The sequence below is a fragment of the Chaetura pelagica genome, unplaced genomic scaffold (assembly GCF_000747805.2).
Source record: "Chaetura pelagica isolate M959 unplaced genomic scaffold, ChaPel_1.0 scaffold137, whole genome shotgun sequence".
Lineage (NCBI taxonomy): Eukaryota > Metazoa > Chordata > Aves > Apodiformes > Apodidae > Chaetura > Chaetura pelagica.
In genome coordinates, this window is record NW_009953947.1 from 2,157,132 (window position 1) to 2,182,479 (window position 25,348).

At 37.0% G+C, this 25,348-nt stretch overlaps 1 protein-coding gene across 1 annotated transcript in view; it reads right to left on the reverse strand.

Moving 5' to 3' along the window:
* Positions 1-14,406, reverse strand: part of PHTF2 (putative homeodomain transcription factor 2) — a 54,087-nt gene extending 39,681 nt beyond the window's left edge. The window contains exons 1-2 of the mRNA XM_010001792.1: positions 14,329-14,406; positions 1,201-1,257 (exon numbers count right to left, since the gene is read on the reverse strand). Coding sequence (XP_010000094.1) covers positions 1,201-1,257; positions 14,329-14,373 — 102 coding nt within the window. The 5' untranslated portion in view covers positions 14,374-14,406. The remainder of the gene's footprint in view (positions 1-1,200; positions 1,258-14,328) is intronic.
* Positions 14,407-25,348: the final 10,942 nt, after the last annotated feature.

A 25,348-nucleotide genomic window follows, 5' to 3' on the forward strand; every position in this document is an offset into this window, starting at 1 on the left:
TCGGTTAGGGCTGCTCAGCCGCAGGTGTCTGCAGCAGGGGGCTCGGTGCTGGAGGGGCCCAGGGCCAGAGGGGGGTCTTGGCCAGGAGGGGCCCTTTCCAGAGCAGGCTCTTGGCCCGGAGGGGGCTTTCGGCCAGGAGGGGCCCTTTCCAGAGGGGCTCTTGGCCCAGAGGGGGCTCTTGGAAAGGGTCCCTCCTGGCCAGAGGGGGCTCTTGGCTCAGAGGGGGCATACCGGCCCCCGGAGGAGGTCACCAGTCACTTGACGGTCAGCGAGAAGGGGAATTTACAGCATAGCAGAGGTTCAGGCATCAGGTTTAGAAGAACTTCTTAAAATATCATCAGTTCTAACTTAATGTGTAGCATTTTATTTTGTACAGAAATCGGGGAGCTCTGTAGCTCAGGTCAGTAACAGCTTCCACATAATGCAGACAAGTCCCACAGAATGTTTTGTTTAGCTACTGAAGTACTGGGGAGGAAAAGAAAAAGACAACCCACGGGGAAACTAAAGCAATGTACATTTTGCTAATGGTGAGAATTAACAATGCCTTAAAACTCATGCAGTGATAGCATACTTCTTGTATGCAGTATTTGAAGGGAAAAAAACACGTTAATTGCATGAAAATGTTAATTAACACAATCCATAAAACCATTACATACAGGATTTATTTTTCGCCAAAACCATTCAGCAGTGTGGCAGACACTGATGGCACTGTTAGTTAAACCAAAATGCAAAGAACACTGTTAAACTGCTTGTTCCAAGAAACAAAGCCTAAAGTACTCACCAGTCTAATAAACTGTACAAAACAATGACAGCATCATAAAGGAGGAAAAGTAAACTGCAGGTATAAGGTAACTAACTGAAAGTAAAGAGAGCTCAGATAACTGACATTAGAATTCATCACAAAGAAAAGTGAAAGATAGAGGTACTAAAACAACTAAGCCCTGGGTTAAGGTAACTGAAAAGAAAAAAATGTCCTGACATACAGAAACATGCAGTACTTGTGCTGCAGAGTTATTAATTATGTAAAATAGAGCATAATATGCCAGTTACATCTGGTTACACTCCAGAAGTCTGGTTTTACTTTACCAGTATTAAATACCACCACATACATTGTATATTACATCAAACAAACACAGACACCACTGCTGATAACAGGCAAAAAATAAATAAATAAAAATGGAAATGCTGATATATTATTACCTTTATTTCTCTTTGCTCTACTGATTTTTCCCATATTTGCTGATCATATGCACCAATCTAAAAAGAACACACACACAAATCTACATTAGGTTTTAAAAGATATTGATCAGTCAAAAATCTATCCTCAACAAGACAAGCACAAAACCAGCAGGTTATTTCCTTGGGGAGACTGGTTTACACAGAAATCTTTGATCTTTTCCATTGCATCTTGGCTGCACTGGATCTATCTGACCTGTAAATGACTTGTGATAGAAGGGAGAGGCCAGCAGACAGCCCCAGCCTCATCGCATGACTCGCCCAAGTCAGGACTGGGAACACCAGACTGCCTCCCACTTCAGGCTGGGATTCCATTCTCCATGCTGCCAGAGAGCAGACCTACATGTGCAACAGTCTTCCAGTTAACTTTGGAGAAAATACGATAGACATCCAGTTGGACCCAAAACTTCAAATAATTTAATATTTTTTAAAGCATCCTGCTCTATATTTCCCATTCCCCCCACTTTTACAGCTACATTGTCTTATCTCTTAAGATTGCACAGCAACAAAATATATGGTCAGGCTGGTGGTAATCAACTATATTACAGACCAAAACTCAAGGAAGACCAGGAAACAGGACTTTTCACATTGAAGCACTGATGAAATAATGTTCCTAGGAGACCTATTCCCAGATTTATTCACTCTCATTAAGCCACTAGTCTATTTATTCATCATAATCTTTTAAATCCCTTAGTTCTGTCTATAAGTGAGCAAGTTTTTCATTAAAAAAATGGAATAAAGAGAAATTGCTTTCTCCCAGGCTTTAACCTCACCACAGCATTGTGGAAAACTTTATGTGTGAGCAGAACCATAGTAAGACTAAGGGTTGATCCTGCGCTAAGACCAGTTTCGATTAATTCTTTGGTTTTAAATAACCATCACTACAGGTAACTATAGTTAATTTAACAAGTTACTATGCACTTGTTAATACAAGAAAGCCACTCTGTGACTGTCATATTTTAAAGAAAGGTAACCTTAAACTTCAGGAAATTGACATGTAAGAACAAGTCCATATATGAGACAATATACTGAGTTTTGTGAGAAGCTATCAAAGATTATCAGATTCCTTTGAATTCTGCGCAAATAGTGTTTCCAGATAATGTTCAATAATTATCTCCTTTACTATGTCAATTTAAAAACCTTTCCTTCCCCAGCAGTCCCACCCAGGCACATGCACACACATGTGCACACACTGCTAGAGATCTGGGGTTTGATTCATATCACAAGCTATGAGTAGTTAAGTGCAAGATCACTTTTAGGTAACAAGGGAGAGACTGATGCACTTCCCAGGATCCAGAGTCCCTTTACTGACTGTGCAGAGAGCTGATACAAGCAGCTTAGTCCAGACACTTGAGAGAGGCAAGAGGAACTCCGGTCACTGGAGCAAACCTTCTTAAACTTAAATCTTACAGCAAGAGTATGAATTCTCGTTCCAGTTTGCAAACTCCAATAGATATAAAAGGCTAGAGCACACGTGCATATGCCTTAAAGCAGAATAGTCTGTTCTGAGTTGTCTTTTACACTTCAGTCTTCAGTGTTAAATTATAAGTTAATTTAAAAAAAAAAAAAAATTAATTGCTGGATAAAAAGGGATATTTTAACCAAGTATCCAACATAAAAGAAAAAAGATATCCACGAAAGCCAATAGGCAAACCTACTCACCATAAGCAACAAATCTTGAGGCATCTGTGCCTAGTGGGGGGGGGGGAGGAATAATTCTGATTTGTGGCAGTAAAGTCCAAAACATAAAGTTGAAAGTGAGAAAAGTGAACTGAATTATGGAATTACTCACTCTCAAATGTATATAATATTTCCCATTCCCTAGAGCTAAGCACCCAAACAATTTCTATAGTTTGCTAACATAAAACTCTGGGGAAAAGATATTGGCTTTTTTGTAATAATTATAAATACTTTGCATCTCTTATCAGGAAAAAAAAAAAGTAGACTTTGGAAAATAATTAGGGAGTCAGGCACTGTACTGGGCAGAATTAAGCACTTACTACAATTATAGTAATTAAACCGGAGGAAGTTTAAGAGCTAACTCCACCTAGATAACAGCCAGCAATCAGAAAGTCAGTATATCTGGACTAACCTCTCCACCCAGACATTTCTATTTAGCAGTTCCAAATTCCTCTCTAAATACATTTTAATTCCTCTCTAAATACATCTTAAATGACATTTCAGGCCTTCCTGTTTTTAATGAAATTCACTGTGCCACAAGTGAAGCTTTTGTGCTGCATAATGTTATATCCTCATTTCCAAAAAAGATTTATTTCTACAAAGACAGAAAAGGGGATGCAAGTCATTGTCCCTCTTGATTATGCAAGAAACAAATGCGGAAGGAAGGCTTTGTGCCAATAAAGCTGTAAAGCAAACTGTATTTCTAATTCCATTCATAGCTGAAACTGGTGTAGAGTTGAAAGAGACTTTAAAAGAGCTGCCTTCTTTCAGACCAATGACTGATCATTTGTTAAAAGAATTCCGGGAAAGGTGGATTCCAGAAGATATATGAGGCAAGGAAGTTCACATTCAAAATCTGACTCAGTTATATTTTCCTACAAACATTTCTTCTCCCTCAAGGCCAGGTAGCAGCTTCTGTCTCCACAAAAAGATGAGAAGCAGGGATTTTGCCATTCACATTTTTCTTTTAACATTGCCCCATAAAACTATTCTTCCAGCAGAAGGTAAAATGAGCAAGCCAAAACAACTTTAAGGGAGATGTTTTTTTACAATTGTTTTATTAGACTAGTGGATCTGGTCAACCACCCCTGATGACCTTTAATTGTTAAAATCTGAGCACAGGGCTATTAAACAAAGGCATACTGTTGCAAACTGGAAAGAGTTAAAGGGATAATTACAGACAGCAAGTATCTTCACAATCTCTCATAATGTTTTTATTTTTTTTAATCAACCTAATTTCACCTCTTTCTGTTTCAAGAAAGTTTCAGAAGCATTTTGGGGAGCAGGTGTACATGCTAAGCACAGCAAATTTAGACCTGATAAGCCATTTCCCTTCTTTCCATCTGCATAAGCATGCCTCTGTACTTCTCTTGCAAATGTATCAGAAGGAAACACATGCAAACAAAGGCATCGATTTAAACTAGCACACTGACACACTTAATTTCCTACATTTAAAAAAATAATAATAATAGGGTTACTGAAACAACCCAAGTAAAAAACATATGCATTGATTATTGTTTTTTATCTGCTCTACCTTATGTCAGAAAAACACAGTTGTTGAAGCATACTTTGCAGAATTCTCCGAGAAGTTTTTTTCATTGACAAGCTAAATTATAACATATGATTACCAGAGATGCTAGATACCTGTATGAATTAAATTCAAAAACATCATTCCTGAATTAATTCAAGAATGTTAGTTAATACTAGCAAACCTTCCCAGTTTTAAATTATTGAGAGCACCAGTCAACTCTATCTTCAAAGCGTTTTGATTTACAAGTATTTGCAAATTATGTTTCATGTCAAATGTTTGTATGCAGCTTCTGGCTCTTAGATATTCATGCAGTTCTTGACAATTGTACATACCTGCAGGACACTTAAAAGAAGCACAGCATCTAGCACTGCTGAATTGTGCTCTAAAGGCAAATAAAATTAAGGAATAGCCTTCTAGAGATAAGATCATTCACACTTCTAAACTGAAGAATTTAAACATACAGAAAACTTGATCAAAGCAACCTTCCCTGAATAGGCAACTGGCCCCAGGGCTCCTCTGCAGGTGTCAAGCTTCCTGTGCCTGGAACTATCAGGCCAACATGAAGGCCCCAGTCAAATTAAGTACCTGAACCCATTGACCCTCCCTGGAATCTCAGCCATTATAGTTGCAAGTTCTACAGTAAACTTTAAAAAAACTTAAGTACAAAATACAAAGGTCCAAAAACCGTCCCATTTTAAAGTATGTACCAATAATTAATGCTTTTAAAGTCTGTTCAAGATTTAGTGCAAGACTCTTTGTATAGTAGCTTGCTACTGTTATTTTCAATTCATCAGTCCAGTCTTCAGTTGGCAACAGGTGTTTCTTAGAAAACTATACAACACAACATGCCTATTTTAATCTATCACAGAAATTTATTCTAATTTAATTTATAAAATATCTAACAAAAGGGGAGATGGAAATTTGTATTCTGTAGCATTTAAGATTTGGCAGAAACAATTAACAAAAAATCTTCCTTGATCTTTTTGAAATTGTGTAATTCAAGTTAGATAATGAGCCTAACTTATAATTTTAAAATGTAACTTTCATCACCAAGCATCAAAAGTAACACAAATCTGTTTTAGGGAACTTGTTAGTAAAATGTTACAGACATAAGATAAAAAAAATAAAAGCTACCAGATGTTATTTTTTGCATATTTAGTTTAGACCATGCATCCCAGGCTTCTTCAATGCCAAAATTCCAGTTTATCCAAACCAGTTACCTTAACATGTTCAGTCCTCAAGACATCATATTTCAATAAACACCAAGTAAAGAAGACAAATGGAATTCTATTCCTTTATGTATTTGCAGAATTAACAACTATTTTTCAAGCAGCTATTAAAATTTTAGCACATAAGGGATTACATGCAAAGGCTGAAAACTCTGAGTCTTTTTTCTGAACAGAAAAGTAGAGGTTTAGCATCCTAAATTAACTAACTTTTGTTTGACTTGGCATGGAATATTAAACTATACAATTACACATTTGACAAAACTGAACTCATCTGATAAAGCTGGCTCTTTACTGAAAGATTAAATAAATGTGAGATCCTTTTAAAGTTCAGACTCCTCATAATGTTTTCTGTTTTTAAGAGATATGCATACCTCTTGAAATTACCTAAAGTGATTGCACTTCTTCCTACCCACTCAAGTACCTCAGAAAGCATTTGATCACATTTCTCCATATATCTAAAAATCAGTTTGGCACCTGTACAGTTTGGTTTTATAACATCAACACCAATTAGTCTGAGTAAAAACTTAAGCTATTGAAACACAGTTAATTTTTCCTTCAAGTAAAGCCCAGTGCAAAGGGATTCTGCCCCACGTGGTATTTCCTCCCAGTGTCTTTCTCATAACAAAACATACATGCATCAAGACTGAATTTGAGCTTTGTGAATGACACTGATATTCACTTTAAGCTAATGTAGTGATGGTATCAACCTGTAGCCCAATACTCACAAGGCCTTCCAATTCTAATGGAATCAATCAATATTTCAGGAGACATTTATAATTTACAACCAAGCAGACTAGCAAAGATTATAAACCTAAGAATACATAGTATTTCTTGCTGGATCTTAAAACTTTAATGTTTACCAATAATGAAACCTCCAAGTTAACTTTTGCTCTTTTACAACCTCTAAACACTTTTACAAACAACATCACAATAGTGTTACAAATCCAGAGGACACAAGATACAGAGCTTAGTTAAAAAAAAAAAAAAGTTGCTTCCTTGAACTGTCTACCAAGGGAATTAAGAGTTTAACACCTTATTAAATATTTAGTGTTAACATATACACTAATAAGGTTTATTAACTTTTACAGTCCAGCCTTCTCAAAAAACCTGCATGATTTTAGGTATCAATTTTATTATTGAGATATCAATGTATAAATATTCTCTATCCATGTAGTATTATTAATTTTTAAATATATTTTCAAATGCTGCATAATTAGTTTATGTTGAAATATACAGTTTCAGATAACATACAAAACATTTCTCATTTTCTCAAAACTCAGAACAGGATTATTAAATGTTATTTTAAACACTATTTTATTTCTTACACAGACACCCATTGCAGCAAAGGCAATAATCTACTAACTCAGTCGCATCATTATCTCCACTAAGAGTAGATTTCTATTGTTAGGATGATTTTTTCTTTTACAGGACGTTTTTCATTTTCAAAGTGGTGAATTTTTTTTTTCAATTTTGGTTATGGTTCATACGTGGAACAGACAAGATAAGGTAAGATAAACTTAGCTAATAAACTACAGAGAGAAACTGTACTGTCTGCTAATTGCCAAGCGTTTTGTAACTTTTAGTCAAATGCAGGACAATGAAGGGATTAATGCTGTAGACCCTAAAGTGCAGAGCTCTGGATTCCACTGCTGATTTCTTACCTCTGATTACTAAAAGATGCTGGGACTCCCACTCCCTTCTGCCTGGTCAGCCCCAAATGGAGAGCTCAAACCAAATTAAAATGAAGCAATTCAAAACTGAAACAGTTCTTTATTCTTAATTGTTTGAATTGCAAACTTATGACCTGCTTAATTTCTGGCAATAACTGCAACAGCACTGGACTTACAGCCACTTCACTGAATAATAATTTTACCAAAGCTTATTTCAAAGATTCCATCTTTTCAGAGTACAATCATACAGAACTAAACATTTATCAACTATATATTAATAGTTTTTCTGTATCATTCTTTACAGATTAATTATTGGTAACACCAGTTAGCCCTATTTAACTACAAACTAAATGAGAGTACAGGAATAACCAACACATACTCTAGGCCATTTCCTAGTGACATGAACTGGACATGAGGGGTAAATTCAGGTACCTGGTGGTGAGGCCACAGCTTGAGTGCTGTGTTCAGTTCTCAACACCACAGTATAAGAAAGACACTGAGGTCCTGGAGCCTGTCCAGAGAAAAGCAAGGAGGCTGGTGAGGGGTTTGGAGAGCATGTGTTATGAGGAAGGGCTGAGGGAACTCAGGTTGTTTAGTCTGAAGAAAAAACTCAGGGGAGGTTTTATTGCTCTCTACAACTACCTGAAGGGAGGTTGTAGAGAGGCCAGTGTTGGTCTCTTCTCCCAAGTAACTAGTGATAAGATGAGAGGAAATGGGTTTAAGTTGTGCCAGGAAAGGTTTAGGTTGGGTATTAGGAAAAATTTCTCTACTGAAAGACTGGTGAGGCATTGGGATGGGCTGTCCAGGGAGGTGTTGGAGTTGCCATCCCTGGAAGTGTTCAAGAAGCATTTAGATGTGGTGCTTCAGGATATAGTTTAGTGGCTATGGTAGTTGGATTATGGTTGGACTCAATGATCTTGACGGTCTCTTCCAACCTTAATGATTCTATGATTCTATACAGCAAAACCTGAAACAGCACAACCTGAATGAGATTTCACCTCTAACATTAATTGCAGTTAAACACAATCCCTTATGATAATGTTTACTCATCTTCAAATTTCAAACTACAGTCATCACAGAATTGCACAGGTTGGAACCTCTGGAAGTCATCTATAACCCAAACTCCTCTGCAAAGCAGGTCCAGTTCCAGCAGGATGCCCAAGGACTTCTCCATTAGTGACCCAAACATCTCCAAAGATGGGACATTTCACAGCCTCTCTGGAGTCCTGTCTCAATGCTTGGCTAACTTCAAGTTAAACATTTTTATCCTTATATCTAATCAGAATTTCCCACATTTCAATTTGTGTTTACTGCCTTTCATGCAATCCCTGAGAAGAATCTAGCTCCATCCTCTGCATAGCTTCGAAAGCAAGATCTCTCAACCTCTATGTACATCATAGGCTTCAGCCCCATAACAACCTTGGTGGCCCTACACTGGGCTTGTCAGTGAATGCCAATGCATTCCTTGTACTGGACAACTGAAAGCTGGACACAGCCAGCACCCTAGATGCTAACATGAACTGAACACAGGGGAATAAGACTTTCCTTTGACCCACTGGCTACACTACTGCTAACACACTCGTTACTCTTCAAGTGTAAAGGATTTAAGACCTTCATTACTCTTTTTTTAAAAAAATTTATTTTACCAGTTATGTACTTGCATAAAACAAAGCAGTCTCAAGACACAACTGTGAAAAGAAAACCAGTCTGACACCCTCATTACTTGGTATAATTCCCTGAACACCACTGAAAATCCAGCTATTTTACCAGTATTACAACTGGGATTTTAAAACAGCACTCCCCTCACACCCCCTTATCATTTCTATTTCCCACAGTACACTTTCCTTCTGCCAGCATGTTCATCTGGGTGGCTGAAAGATCTCAGATCACCCAGGAGGAGAACAGGATAGGTTATAGTTTCACAACACATAATGAAACAATTCAAGAATCAGAGAAGCCCTCTCTAGAGAAAGGGACTTCAGCTCCTTGCTCTCCACCTCCCCTACATTAGATAGTTTCAGTTCCTTATAGATTTGCAGTCTTAGTTTTAACTGGGTTAGACCCCTGACCAAATTCACCAGGTAAGTGCATGAAAGTCAGTGGGAAGGCAAAGCAGGCACAGGAGCCAACAGCCAGCAAAATGCAAGCATGCTTTGTTCAGCTATAGCACCGTTTTTTGAGTGATCTCCTGCACAAGATTCAGAAACTTGAGTTTTGTCACACCAAAACAAGGTGCTGAAGGAATTCCTCACTGTTCGGTCAGATGACAAGCTGAGTACCCAATCCCAGCACTATGAGGAGACTCTTCTAAATATCATAATCTTTTTTTTTCTTTCCCTTCGTGTTTTCACAAATAGCCGAGTCCAACACTTGTCAAGTTTTGGTGGTTGAAGGTGGACCTTTTAGAACTGATGCAGTTTCAGCATCCAAAGTTTTAGGTAAGACAGCCATACAACCCAACAATTTGGCAAAAACTGGCTTTGATATCGGGGTTACCAAGGCATCACAAGAATTCTGTGCCAAGAAGAAAATCAGGTGGTTTCAGGGATTGACATCATTTTTTATTTCCTCCTTTATTAACTTGGCAAGTATAATCTTGGACTAATGAGCTGTAAACCACAGAATATTACAGATCTTAAAGCAATGCAATTAGAGCACTAATTCTGCCCTTTAAAGCCACTAGAGAGAAAACATCTCATTTGTTTTATTGTGCCCTTTAACAGTGGTTCCCAAGGGACACTCAAAACGTCAGAAAGCTGCTTTGGCAATGTTAACTGATATGCAATCAGGTGCAGCATTCAGGTTCAATTCATTAAGTTCCATTCTGCCTTCCCCTAGAATGATCCCCAAGAGAAGGAACATCATCATTCTCTCCTGCAATATCATTATCAAATTTGTATAAAGTCCTCCATTTTGGAAGCAAGGGTTCTGTGAGGACTGAAAAACAAAAAGTTGTTTAGGAAAATTCATGTATAGTCCCCACTGGAAATCAGACCCAAAACTGCATGTCTGCAATTATCTGTAAAACTTGAAAATATTATAAGAAATTAACACCAAAAAAGCTTAAGTTTCAAGCCATATTTTTTATTACTAACAATTTTATTATTTTTAACATCAGTTACTGTTAGTGAAGCAATACTTCAAGTATACATAAAGTATCAGGATCAGCAAGGTACTGAAATGGTTTAAAATAATTCTAGGGTGTCAGATTTTTTTCAGAGGACCCATTAGGATGGTTTTCTCTATAAAATTCCTCCATTATAAACCTGAAGCAAGTTCAGTATTCTGGTAAATACATATGGTCTTAAGGATATTAACTAACCAAGTGCATACACGTGAATATTAGCTTAGTAGCTGTCTGGGACTAAAGGAATGAACCATCCCAGAGAGCAATGCAGACAACCCTGCCACACCCTTTTGTTGCAAGAACCAGTGGTGCAGAAAGTGTTGAAAACAAGCCAGACAAACCCTGTCTGACACACGAATATCATAGCACTCCACTCCCCAGTCCACCCACGAGCAAAGCAGTGGTTTCATTGCTTTTGCTTTCTACAGAGTCAACCTGCACCTAGAGGGATTGAACTATTCAGATTCCATGCCTTGCAAAAGTATTCCCACCAGCTGGGAAATACAACCTAGCACAGGAAGCAGTAAAGCTATGTCCACGCAATCCTACATCTCAAAAAACAAGCTGGTATAATACACTATCTGAAATCTTATCAGTTTAATATAAGAATTCATTACTTTATTGTTACGACAGTAATCAAGAGGACAGTAATCAAGAGCTCGATGAACTAAAAGCAGAGTGCATCTATTGCAACAACAAAAAAACAAGTTTACATAATAGGGCTGACCTTTCAAACGATTAAACATTACTAAATCATCCTCGGGTGAGGAGCTCAACTTCAGACAATGGCATGAGTCATATGAGTAAAAACTCTGAAGTAGGGTTGGAAGAGCTCAACTGCTTAATGCTTTCCATAAAAGAAATATAAAAACGTCTTACTTTTTAGAAACCAACAGACCTTTCAAACTTGGTAGAGAGACACATAAAATAAGTACATCAAAAGTACATCCAAAAATACATTAAAATTGAAAACAAACACATGGAGCAAGTTATCTGTTCAATATTTCTTAGGCAGTCTTCACCTACTCAAATTTCTTTTTCTTCTTTATGTATGACTATAAACATCAGAAGTTCTTTGTGTTCTTTTTTAGGACATTCATACACCAATTCATTAATCTGAAATCACCTCCCCAAAATGAAGTTATCTTTTTCATTTTATCATACAGGAAAGTCATATAAATTCGAACAATACTAACTGCAAACCTGTTTCTCTCTTGCCTCAGAAACAATGTTTTACTGTCAAAATGTGTAGGTTTGATCCCTTCCCACTTTCAGTATCAGTTAGTGTTGTGAGGTATCAGCAGATCTAAAAAGTAAGTCAGATAACTTTGACAACTCCAAAACAAAAATATAAACCTAAAAGGAGCCATCAGTTCCCAGAGTTCAGTACTTTACCATCATAAGCTATCATAGAATGGATCAGAAAGGACAAAAAAAAATTCTAAACACTAGCATGCCTCTTCCTTTTCTCCAATTTGATATCTTAGGTGCAAACAACAAATCTATGGGCCAAAAATACTGTGCCATGTAAGAAATGTAAATTAATAAATACATAAGTAAATCAAGAACATGAGTGAAAGAGCTCAGGTGCTCCCAGAAAAGGATCACACACTGCACAACAAAATTAAAAAACCCTCTGGGGTTTTCACCCTGATCCATAAAAATCTTCAATAAACTGAACCTAAGAAATAAATCTAATTAGCATGACCATTGCACGAGATGCAACATTTCTGTAGTTCAGCTACTTGTTCCACAATAAGACTCTACTCTCTCCTACCAAAAGAAGCAAAGTCTCCTCATTTGGCAGACTCCAGTTCACTTGTGTGTTGCAATTAATTTGTTTTCACACCATGGAAAGCATGGACATCTGGTTTATGCAAGACCTTATCCCTCCTGAAGATAGCCCAGCCTCTCCTAATGTAACAGGAGTCACCTCATCACAACTCTGCTATGCAGGCAGTTTCTGGCCGAGCAGACCTCTGTAAAAGTCTACAGAGGCTTCTTGCAGAAATATTGTTGTTGCTATGGATGAAATTCATGGAAACAAGGATGAAGTAACTGGAAAAAAATGACAGAACAAGGGTTAAAAGAATGACTGGAACTGATAATGAGTAATCCTGTTAGGAGCAGTGTCCTGGGAAAAGTGAAATGGAGGAATGGGTTGTTTATATCAAGACCAGAAGGCCTGCCCTCTGTAAGATCACAGCACATTGACTCATCAGCAGAAGATGCTGCCTTCCTAACATCAGGAGGATAGAAAGTTGAAGCATATCACATATGGTATTCCTTGCCCTGTAGGACTGCCAGGAAAGCAGATATTTAAAAAAAAACCAAACAAACAAACCTACCAAAAACAGATAGCAAGCATGAACTTCACTTACCAGTTTAGAGAGACTTCAGACTCTTGCATCAAAAGACCATTTCTGTACAACACTGAATACCATTAAAGATCTATCTAAAGACTAGCTCATCATCACCAATGAGAAAACCTCAGAGACATAAGGATCTGAAAGCCAACATATCTTGCATGCACGAGAGATTCTGGCCAGAGGAAATACACATGCAATTTAGTGCTTCTAAGTATTACCACTACAAGTGTGAATGAATGACATTTATGACAGAATGAGTAGAAGCAGGTAAAATCAGCATTGCTCTTCCCTTTCAGAAGATCCTGCACTGAATTTTGTTACACTGAATCTTCTATAAGTCATCCTCAGAATCTTTAGAAAACGGGTTTTGACCTGCAAGCAAGAAACCATTCAAAACCACGTTGCGATTCCACTGATAGTTCTACAAAAACATATTTTGTAAAGCTTGACTGAAAGAAGGCAGAGAGTAAACAGTTCAAAAACAGTCTTCATTAAATTCTGAATAATTTTCAATTGTTTATTATGTAATTGAATGTTCAGTACAAATTAAGTTAGCAAAATGCATTTTTCTGCTTTTTTAACAATACCTTTAATTCACAGTTGCAAATATCTCAGCAAAGCATACCAGTATTTTCTTATTTCTATAAATAAACTATTGCTTAGCTAGCACTTAACCAGAACTTCTGTTTTGAAGACCATTGCCATCATTCTCCTAAGGACTGGATGCATCCTCTCAAAGAGACAGACACAGGCCCAAGGAAAACAGTAACTTTTTAAAACTTACTCGATCATGGAGAACCAAGGGAAAGAAAAATCAGCACACTTTATTTGTATCTTATCGTAGTAAAGAAGCACATCTCAAAATCTAGCAAATCTTTCCGCTTTTTAAAAGAATTTAACTGAATAAGCCAATGGGCATGCTAATTATATGATTGTTTGAAATTGTCAAAATAATAAATTAGAAAGAGACATCAGTCTTCCATGTGCAAACATGAATCAAAGGATAGGATATCAGGTGATACGGTAACTATGTACCTCCAAATAAGATCTTTTACCTCTCCCTCAATTCTTATGTTTTTTATCGGTTTTAAATTCTAAAAATCCCTAGCCTGTGTCTTTACAGATTGGATTACACAGCTCCTTGTTACTTATTGCTTTCTATTTAAATACATTTATGTGCTACAGAAACAACATTATCCTGCACAATAACTAACACTCTACTGAAAAGAAAAAAATTCCATCCTCTTTTTCCATAGCACAAGTAGCCAAGAGAGTAAGCAGTTTTCAACACAGACCAAAAGCTATTCCATTGCATTAGGTACAGTCACTAAATATTTACTTTTGAAAGAAAATTTTCAAGCTACTCAGTCTCATATAAGACTAACCAATAATGCAGTAGTATTTTATATTTATATTACTTACACATAAGACACCATATGCCAACTTTTTTTTTTTAAGTCACCATAAAAACAAATAGAAAGCTTACCTTCTTCTGGTACCAAACTATAGCATCAGTCACTTTGGACGCCATTTATTCCACTGAATTCACACAGTCATTTTAGGCTGTTAACAGAAAAAGACAGAACTTTACTTCCAGCTTACATAGAAAGACCAACACAGGGAATGCAGAAACACTCCCGTTACCTGCAAAGCACTGAACAGCTATATTTACACCTTGCCTCATGACTATTTTAGTAAGAGTTTGGGTTTTCTCCTCTAAGTAAAAAAACCCCACTACAAACCTGCAGCTACGGGACATCAGAAGCCTCAGTTATGTCCATCCTTCCCAGTAAAACACAGGTGGCACAGAGATGATCTGTTATTATCTCATTAGAACCTCATAAGAATTCTATTACATGAAGCTTTCTTTTTTCTCTGATAAACTAAGCAACTTATCGTTACAACTCCTAGCCTACAAAAAAAAATCCTGTCTTGAAACTGATTTTAAGTTTTCTTTCATGTCAGTCAAAGTTAGTGCAGAGGAAAAAAAAAAAGGAAGAATAAAAAAAATATCATTAAAAGCTTCCAAAATTACATTTTATTGTAATATGCAAATTGTCTCAACTATGAATGTATTATTCCTAAAACTAAAATCAATATTTAACAAATAGATTGCTTCAGGTATTAACAGATTAATAACTGTTATATAAATAATAGCTGTTAGATAAATTACTTTAGTACCTACATTTCAAACTGCTAGTTAAGACAGGAAACAATTAGTGAAAGAAGGAAGAAGGAATTAAAAAAAACCTGTTAAAATATTTGCCAAAAATCTAAATTCTTTTAATAATCTTTCATCTGATTGATGATTGATTTAAAAATATGTAAACAAATATGCTGTACTCAATACCAGTTTAAAAAAAAATTTTAAAGGAAGTCACTAGGGCAAACTATACTACAAGTGACCTTTTAACATTAGACAGTAAAGGCTTAAGTTTTCATCTCCACCAAATATTCAACATCCTTCCTATGTTTACAAACAGTTTAAGAATGTTATTTTTATATGACTGTACCATGCATTTAACATGCAAGGAAACAACTATCTATTCTGCAAAGCTAAAAATTCCTAACAAATTATGCAAAAGGCTTTGAAAAAGTTAGTATAAGTTACTTCAAAATACTAAACAAGTTTTCCAAACATAATATCCGAGTGATTCCTGGATGAAGAATAATTGGTAAAAATCAACACAAAAACTTTGCAAACATATTTTCATAGACCAGGAGAAAGGTTGAGGTTGTCAGGACCTCTGAAGGATGCCTGCTCCAACCTCTCTGCTCAAACAGGGTCACCTAGAGCAGGTTGCCCAGGACCGCGTCCAGGTGGCTTTTGAATGCTCCAGTCCCTTCACTGAACTCCCTCCAGTATGTCCATGTCTCTCTCATACTGAGGGGCCCAGAACTGGATGCAGCACCCCAGGCATAGCCTCACCAATGGTGAGGAGAAGAGGTAGTTAAGCCCCCAAACACCAAACTATGCTTCAAGCATTCATCCAATATCAGTATCTCATAAAAAAAATGTGACTAAGGGGTATATTTCTGATTAAAACATCACACTTATCTTACTGTTGTCAATATTGAAAACAATATTGCACCTTATATTGCTTCATTAAAAGGAAACAAAAATTACTAATTTGTAGGCACTTTTTAAACTGAATGATGGGATAGAAACAAACTGTGCAACTAATTAAAACATAAGTGTCTTTCTGAAATGCCTAAGCATTAGAATAACTCATGACACTTTATTAAACATAGTACATCAGCAAAAAATGTCCTTTTTTTAAAACACAAAATTATATTACCTGATCAAACCATCTGTTTATATGAAAATCACACCACAAATACTTCATCTACAAAAGCCACATCAACACTGCCATCTTTCAAGACATTTCTCTGAAAGAAAAGATGACCCTCCAAAATACTCAGTTGTGCACTGACACCTATTTATTCAGTCTTCCCTGACACATGTATGGATGTACTTGTATTTCACATAGTGCACTACTTTAAAGACAATGTATCTAGTAAGTTTGGATATGTATCATATACACTACAGTACAAACCTTCAAAAAGGGACTAGCTCCTGAGGATTTTGAATAAATATAATTTATATTTTCACTTTTCACAAAACTTTTTCAAAAAAGAGAAATCAAATACCCAGAAGGAGCTATATTTAAGATTTCTAACAATGTATGTCCAATACTCTTTATAAAACTTCAAATAAAATTACATCACAATAGAAAGAAATGTCTCTAAAAGAGCTTAGGCAGTCATTAACAAATTTCAGAAATATCAGGACACTGACTTTTGGTGCAGCTGGGCAAACAAACACTGCAATTTTTCCACTGTTGATAATATCATTGTGTAAGTCACATTCAATCAGTTAAAGCTGGCAGCCCTGACTGTGTCAACATCTACAATTGTTTCTGACCTATTTGGTTCTGAGAATAGTAGCAGTTTTTCTAAGAGCAACTATTAGTTATTAAGAATTCCTTGGTACAATAAATACAAAAATATTTCTATCAAATAAAGCATGGAGCCCAACAGAGCCTTTGATATAACTTAGCATAGTACATAGAATGGTTACCCTTCTTTCTCACCTGTACCAAGCTTAAAACAGAACTTGCTTGCTTGTTTGAAAATCTGCTTCAGTAAACTTAAATTTAAAATAATTTCTTACACTGGACTGTAGACTCTAAGCAATTTAAAAGTTTTATTATTAATTTTATTTATATAAAGAGCTCTTATTTAGATTATCCATGTTTTTTGCATTTTTAAGAAACTGTTAAATCCTCCATAGAGTCTATTTTGGTGATATTTAAAGAGTTAATTGCATACACAACTGCAAAACTGATGCTTAGAAAAGTGAAAATCATGACATGGATGTCTCAAAAGACCAACAGAGATCTGCGTGCTAAGTATAAATACCCTACAAAGAAATACCACATGCTTTCTTCAAGAGATACACAACAATTCCTGAGATAGCACTGAAATGAAAGGTGAAAAGGTTAGTTTACTTCTGGATAGCATTTCTGCTTGCAGGGGCTGGGATTTGCCTGTGGTTTGGTTTGGGTTATTCTGAGATAGTATAATGATAAGCTTGGCCTGAAGCTAATTTACCTGGATGAGAAATCAATGGTAAACATTCAAGTTAATCTTAAGCAACAGTCCTGAGTCTTACTGCATCTGCCCATAGCTTACTGAACACCTAGACAGGAGACCAAGTATTGCAACAATTTCAGAACTCTGCATATTCATTACAAGTCAATGTTATTTAGTTGACAATGTGTATTGATACTGATGCTGAGGTCAGGCTGTACAAGCTGGGCTCTAAGGCACATCAGTACCAAATGGGTAAAGTGAAAACATCAAAAGAGCTGACGCATCCACAAGCACAACAGAGCACTGCCTATTCTTCTGCTTTGTTCTCCTCTCATCATCTCTGGATCTAGCCATTTGTTTCAAGTTCTGTGTCAAATACCTGCATCTGGGACAGGGACCAGCTTTTGCACTCAGTTTTATAATGTCCTGTGCAGAGTAAATACAGCAAGATTAACTTAATCTTATCTAGTTGAAGACTTTAAAGCAACACAAAAATTACTCCCAACTTCAGAGATTAGACAGAACATTCAAATTAAAAAGCTTGATCACCATCTCTGGGACATTCAACAGAGCCATTACATTTCTATCAAACTCACAGTTAATACTATGAATAATGAGAAACATTTTTCTGATCAAAACTTCATTATTTCTTTTAGCCAAAAGATGGATGACTACCTGATTTTGGTAATCCCTATTCAGAAGTAGGGTTTCTTAGCTACTTCTTTTCCATTTAAGAGCATAATCATACTCAATTTTAAGTAAGTGCAGACTACAGCCTGCAATCAAATGAGCAGTTTTTTAAAAGCCACAGAAATCTATATTTAGATGTCTCCAGGTAGTCAGATGCTCCTTCAGGCAGTGCAGTACTTACTGTGTAAAACAGGATTGGATACTACACTACAGATTTAACTACATTCAAAGTAAGTATGTTTTTAAATTTTACTCATATCCACGGAGTTCTGGCAGCCTACGTCAGACATAAATGCATTTCTAAATGATAGGGTACAGGAAAAAAAAAACAACATTCTGAACTCTGACAGAAGGTGAGAATATAATTGTGCCCCCCATAATGACAAAGGCAAAAATAAATACAATTTTTGAAAGAATATACAAGTCTAAGCAGTTTCAACTAGCAAAAGGACAATCCAAAACACAACACAAACAAAGGAGCATGGACAAATAGTTGCTTTCCTTGCCTGAAAACAAAATGAATCACTATATATTTCAAGGAACCTGCTTCCTTTGTAACAATCCTAACCTGAATGGTCAGGATACCATCCAGCTGTTGAGTCAAGATGTGCATGCTTGTCTCTACTCATTATGATCATGGAATGATGAAATTGGCATGTTCTCTTCACATCATCAGGAGTAAAACTGCAGAGCTGTGCCATTTGTCTCAAATGTCTGGTTTTTTAAAACATGGATTTTTGGTACCTTCAGAAGGAACTTATCTTAGCAGCAAGCTAAAGGCAGTTTTAACAAAGTTACTGCATAAAGCCATAAGAATATTAGAACTCGGTTTCAACTGCTTTCCATGAAAGAACTGTTTTACCATCATGTTAGATCCCCAATATTACAGTTTCACAATCACAGGCATAATTTCACTGATTTTGTGGTATGAAGAGAAAATTAATCAGAATAATAAATTCTGTGGCAAATAATACTAATTTTGCAGCAACATTTGCATCACAGAAACTCACTTCAAAGTAAAACATCGTACCTGCTGATGCACACCTAGAAAATAACTTTTATGAAGAAAAAGCCCTCAATTTCCAGGTTCAACATCAAAATAGAAGTTAACATTAGAGAATCATAGAAATTATAATGAAATTGTTGACATTTGATCTTTTAAGTTAACTTTAAAGTAGTCCAATAAACAACTTAGTCAAATTATGTGTCTGCTGTTCTGCCGTGACAAACAAACCAACATCAGTCTCAATGTAATGCAGATACACCACTAATACCAGGAGTCATCCTTCCTACACTCAAATCCATGGGCATTCTGCCACTGCCACAAAGAACCCGATTATATCCTTGAAGAAGTGCTTCAAAAGACACATACTTTTCACACGCATTACAAAAAACTCATTAAACCTACATTTCCTTTTTTAAAAGCAACATCAAATACAGTATAATGCAGTCAGTGTTCTGCTTAAGTAGTTTATCTATGCATCGCTCTTCTCAAAACAGCATTTCAGAATTGCAAATTGTATACAAGCAAATGAGAAAGTCATCACTCTCAGGTTCACACCTTTCAGTGGAAATTTCATCACGTTCCTTTCAGCCAGCTTTAAGAAAATCTGAAGTAGCCAAAGGGAATGACAAAAAACAAACAAACAAACACCACCCAAAACCAAAATCAAATAGAATTTAACAATCAGACACTGCTAACCTAAGGACCATATTCAGCAGCCAGCATGAAAAGTACTCTTGCTGCCATGCCAGCAAAGGTCCCCCCAAGTTGCTGCCTTGCAAACCAAGGTCATGATAGTTTGCAAATAAAAAGGAATTAACATACTTGCTTTCCCCAAAGAACACTAACAACACTGCTGGATTTGGATATGGGCATTCCTAAATGCTGGTTATAAAAGAGAATGAATTTTCAAACTCTGTTCTTCACTCTGTCTGAAAAACAAAACAAAAAACAAACAAACAAACCTCCAAGAAAAATCACCCCCAAACAACTAGCAAAAAAATCATTAAACATCCCTAGATACCTGTTTGTGGAGTTTTGCTGTTTCTTTAAGGAGTTTATCAGGCCAACAACAGCAGCAATAACATATGAATCAGACCCTGTGCTGGCTGCTGTGTATCAAGCCCTGTTCTTTATGAGCACAGACACATCAAACACGATATATCACGACACATTCAGACATTTGGTAGCATGTCTATACCTACCCGTGCCTCCAGTAAGATGTCAGTTACTGAAAAACAGGTATTTGCTCAGCCTCTGTATCTTGCCCACAAGCCACTGTATCTGATCCCATTTCTGCCACTGCATATTTATTCTTCCTTATAAGCTCACGCCCTTCATCACTTGCCATCCAAAGCAGGAAGCTCTCACAGTTGCAGCTGCAGCACAGAGTGTGCAGACAGAATCAGTTTTCAAATTCTGATGGCAAGTAGGCTCAAATTAAACATCTTCACTTCCACAGTAAAAACTTCAATATCTGAAGGGCAAACTACCAAGGAAGTACCACAGAAAATAACTGTCTCCTAAGGAATACTTGTTTTGCCAGTGACTTACATAACTGTCTGAAACAGCAAAATGTTGAATATCAAGAGTTTCTGAGATTTATTTCAGGTTCTGGGAAAAGAACATTGTGTGCAGTTGTTGCAACTGCTGTAGCCATTTCTGGAATCAATGCCCTCAGCCTTATGGTCTGTGCAAATATCCCAATTTTGTTACATAACTTGTTCCTGTTCACAGCTCCATTTGAAGTGACGTGATCCTGAATAATGCACACATACATACATATCCCAGTAAACATATCTGCAGTCTTTTCACGACAAATCCCTGAAATACTGCACGTGAAATGTGCACATGGCTGCCTTGAAATAAAATGCTGCGCTCCTTTCCTCCTCCTCGGGTCTCTAAATGCAACAGTAATTTCCTGCAACAATAAATCTTGCTCACTGAAAATACTGACTTGGTGTTTAGGAAGACGTGTTTATCTGTCACCAGGCAATGCACAGCAGAGTTATGGCTTCTCAATGAGTACAGTCAGGAAGTTGAAAACCACTCCTAAGTGACCAAGTTTGCATCATATTCTACAAATAGCTATCCAGCAAGCTTTTGAAGCAGCTGAGGCACGAAGTGGCTGAGCTGTCAGAAAAAGCTGCAGTCTCTTGTAACAGCCACTGTTCTGCAGGAATATAGTAGCAAATGCTGCGCCTGTGTGTTTTAAAAAAGGTCTCTGGAGTGACCCAAGCAAAGAACTGCAGGGTAACAAGCCCTACATGTGTATCTAGCAAGCTCTTAAAAACAATCATTAAAAATAGAACACCATTATACCTGAAAGACTATCTGATAGGGTCTAATCAGCAGTTTCTGCAAAGGATTAGCATGTCTTAGTCCATCAGTATTTCTGAGCATGTCAAACTAACTGATAAGCAAGAGTAAGTGATAAAACATGGACTTTCAAAGAGCCTCTGAAAGGATGTCAAAGACTTCTAAATAAGACTGCTGGTTGTAAAAAGCAAACATTGCCACAGATCAAAAACCAGCCAGAAGACTGAACATTTTGAGGTCAACTTTCTTCATTGCAAAAGATTAATTGGATAATAAAGATTAATAGCAGCATCTAGTCTGAACAAAGCAGCCTATTTATTGCCCGCTCAGGTGTGCAGAAGCTCCTTGGATCACACACGGCTGGTCTGCTAGTTCTTCTGTTCAGTGTCAGTCCAAGGCAAAGTGCAGACAAATCCTACAGTGCTCATCTGGGAACTCCTGTTCTCTTCTACATAGAAGTGTCCTAATCCCAAAACTAAACTCAAGACTAAATCTTCCTGGTCTGCTTTCTCTGTGTTCCTCTAGCTCTCTCTACTACCTGAACACCCTGTAGTGACGGAAGCAGACATTCAGGGTCTCATTCAGTGCATCCATGCTGTGGTGGATAGATCTTTCCAGAGGTTTGACCTTAAAGCTCCTCAGGAGGAATGCACACAGAAATCGTGACTTCCAACATTCTGAGCATGCAAACCATTAGACTCCCACGAGAAAGATGAACACAGACACGTATCACACTACTGCTTCATCAGGTGCTGACAGCTAATGTTAGCTTACAGAGATGCCCCACACTCCTGCTCAATCCCAGAGCTCTTAAAAGGGAGCTTCTAGCAGAAGAAAACACTCACTAATAATAACATGTAAGGCCCACACAGAGCCAACGGAGAAGGTCAAGGTGGCCTAGCAAGGCTTCACAACTGTTTTAACCACTCCAAACCAGTTTTACCAGTCTCCCCTCTTGCTTCTCAGTCACCAGCTTCCATTCCTCTTTTTACTAACATTGGAGTCCATAGCACAGTAAAGAGCTCCAAGGATCTGGCTACCATTACTACATAAATGACCAGTTTTCATCTGAATTAGGTCCACAGACCTAGGGACTGGGGATTGAGATAAACACTGATACTATTGCCAGTAGTGAGGCAGCCAACCCAAACATCCTTGATCTCCACCTGAAAGGTTTCAGAAGTATGATTAACGAAGTTAATCTGGGCTAATTACTGCTGTTTTCCCCCTTCCTCCTCACCCTATTTAGACCAGTAGCCTAGCATTTTTATGAAGCACTAAGTCCCTAAATTATGTGAACTGAACCCTGCCCTATTATTTCAAGCCTCAATCTTCCATAAATAAGCTCACTATATTTATTTTTATACATAGAAGAAAACCTGAAGTAGTAACATTTCCAGAAGACAACCTTACATTACCGAAGCTTAACAAGATGGATCAACTTTAACACTGAATAGGCAACATAAACAGAATTTGGTATCATTTATTATATCAATGAGTGGGGCAGGGAGGGAATAAAAGCTGTAAAATCTGAAATCTAGAAAGGAAATTTGGCAGCTCATTGAGCTCCTCCATTCAATCTTCTATAGCCAGAAGAGCACAGAGACATCTGAATAAGAGAAATTGCAAAGAAAACACTGCAGCACAGCTCTGATGATCAGTTGTAAAATCTGACCTGAAATGCATCTATTTTATTTGAAGAATATTAAAACACTGGGGGAGGGGGAAGTGTGCTAAGAAAGGCTACAAATTATCGACCACTTGAAAGACTCTCCTGTTGAGACAGGCAAGTATGAACAGAAAAATAAGGAAGAAATTAAATGAGACTTTAAGAAATACACAGCAAATGTAGTCAAGAAAACAACAGCTTCCAATAACACAGGGAAGTTCATTCATTAACCATGCGTAAAGGATAGCAAGGCCAAAATTTTAACAGAGAAATATTATATTGCAACATATAATTAGACTGTTAAACTCAGTACCAAAGGAAGCCACTGAAGCCAAGATTTTACTGAGATTCCAAAAGAAAGCAGCTATTTAAACACACAATCATAAGAAAAAAATAAACACACAGCTGAGGGAGTCTCAAACTTCATAATCCAGGATGTAAGAAAACATTCAAAAAGATCACCAGACTGTATTTGGCCACACAAACTCTCTGTCTAACTCGAGCCCACAATGGCCAGTAGCAAATACCAAGGGAAGTGTAAAAGCAACATGGTAAGCACAGAACAAACTGTCCCTTAAGACAGCAGAACACGAAGAGTATTTAGCTGCCAGGCTGGCATCTGCCAACCACCTAACCCCCAAAAGCATCTGGCACTGGCCAGCTTCCAAAATGCAAGGCCTGCATGACTTCATATTTGATGCTATATTGCTTTTAATTTCTTCTTTCACTTTGCAATTATTTTTTTTGTATTATTTTTTAAGAACAAGAACAGCAAATGTACTTGCAAATAGTTCAATGCTTGGAGTCATTCCAAGAAGCCATCTAGTCTCTCTGGAGTACATCTACCAAGACCACCCCAAACAAACAAAGAACACTACATATCTCACTTAAAGAGTACTCCCAGAAGTGAATTTGGAAAAAAATCCTCTTTACACATGTAAATGAAGAAACAAGAGAAGAGCCCTATGAATGCTCTGATATCCTCCCCTCAGTGAAAAAATACCCACAAACATAAGCCACATTTCCAAATTTCTTGACAACATAATGGGTATCTCTATATATTTATACATATTTGCTCTAAATTTGAAGTTGGCCCTGCTTTGAGATGGGATTGGACCAAATAGATGACTTCCAGTGACCCCTTTCAACCTACATTATTCTATGAGTACATGTAGAGCATACCCAAATATTATACAGTAATGTATTATAGCCCTAATTACTATTAACTCTTTTTTCCGCTATAGGCAATTCATTACACTCTTTGCATTCTCCTTACAAATTTGAATGTAATTTTTCCAGTAGTTAACCACTTCCTCTGACCCAGCAAGAAGAACCTTTATGTGTAACAGCCCAACAAACTCAAAGGAGAAAACATGGTATTTAAAATTTTTAAAGTTTTCTGTTTTTCACATCACTATGTATCTTAAGAGTAAGCAGTGGTCAACTGTCCTTGAACAGTCAGAAGAAACAGCAACTCTGAGAGAAATATCCTAAAAGATGTTTTAAAAGAAACAAATAAAAATACAGAAAAAAAAACCAAAACAGGCCTACCTTGTTCTGTGGGCAGAGGCAATTAAGTCTGTCGGCTTTTACCAGTGCCCCATGGCTCCTTATTGTCCATCTTCACCTCACCCAACATTTTTTTTCTTGCCTCCCACCCATATTACCAACTGCCCCAACTATTTGGCTAGGTCAGGTAAGCAGTACACACCACGATGGCTCAGAACTTAGCACATAGCCAGCAGCTGTTCTCCTTCTGAAGAAAGAAGGGATTCATTTATAACTGCCTTTCATTGAGTGGGTATATTAATTTGGGTCACTACCTGTCAACAGCTTCACAAAAAAAATCATCACCATGTAGGTACTTAGTGTCTTTCAGTTGTCTTAAAATTTGGTTTTGCATCTGACTGCCTAAAGAAGTTACACAAACAGGAGAAGATAGAAAAATAAAGTCATTGTACAAGCTTTGTGTCCTTAGTAAGCCTAGTTAAAAATTCACATAAACGGTTCCATGATGAATCAGTAGAGCATGCTGTTTATTATGGAAAGAACTTTTTCACAGACAAAAAAACCAAAACAACCAAAACCCAAGAAAACCTGTGACTGTCTTCACTTTCACTCACAGGGGTCCTGAGAAAAGGAAAATATATTTTGGTTTTTATTCCTTCAGCAAAATTTCTAGTATAAACAAGTAGAAGACACGGCATTTAGAAGTAGCCTGGGAAGAGC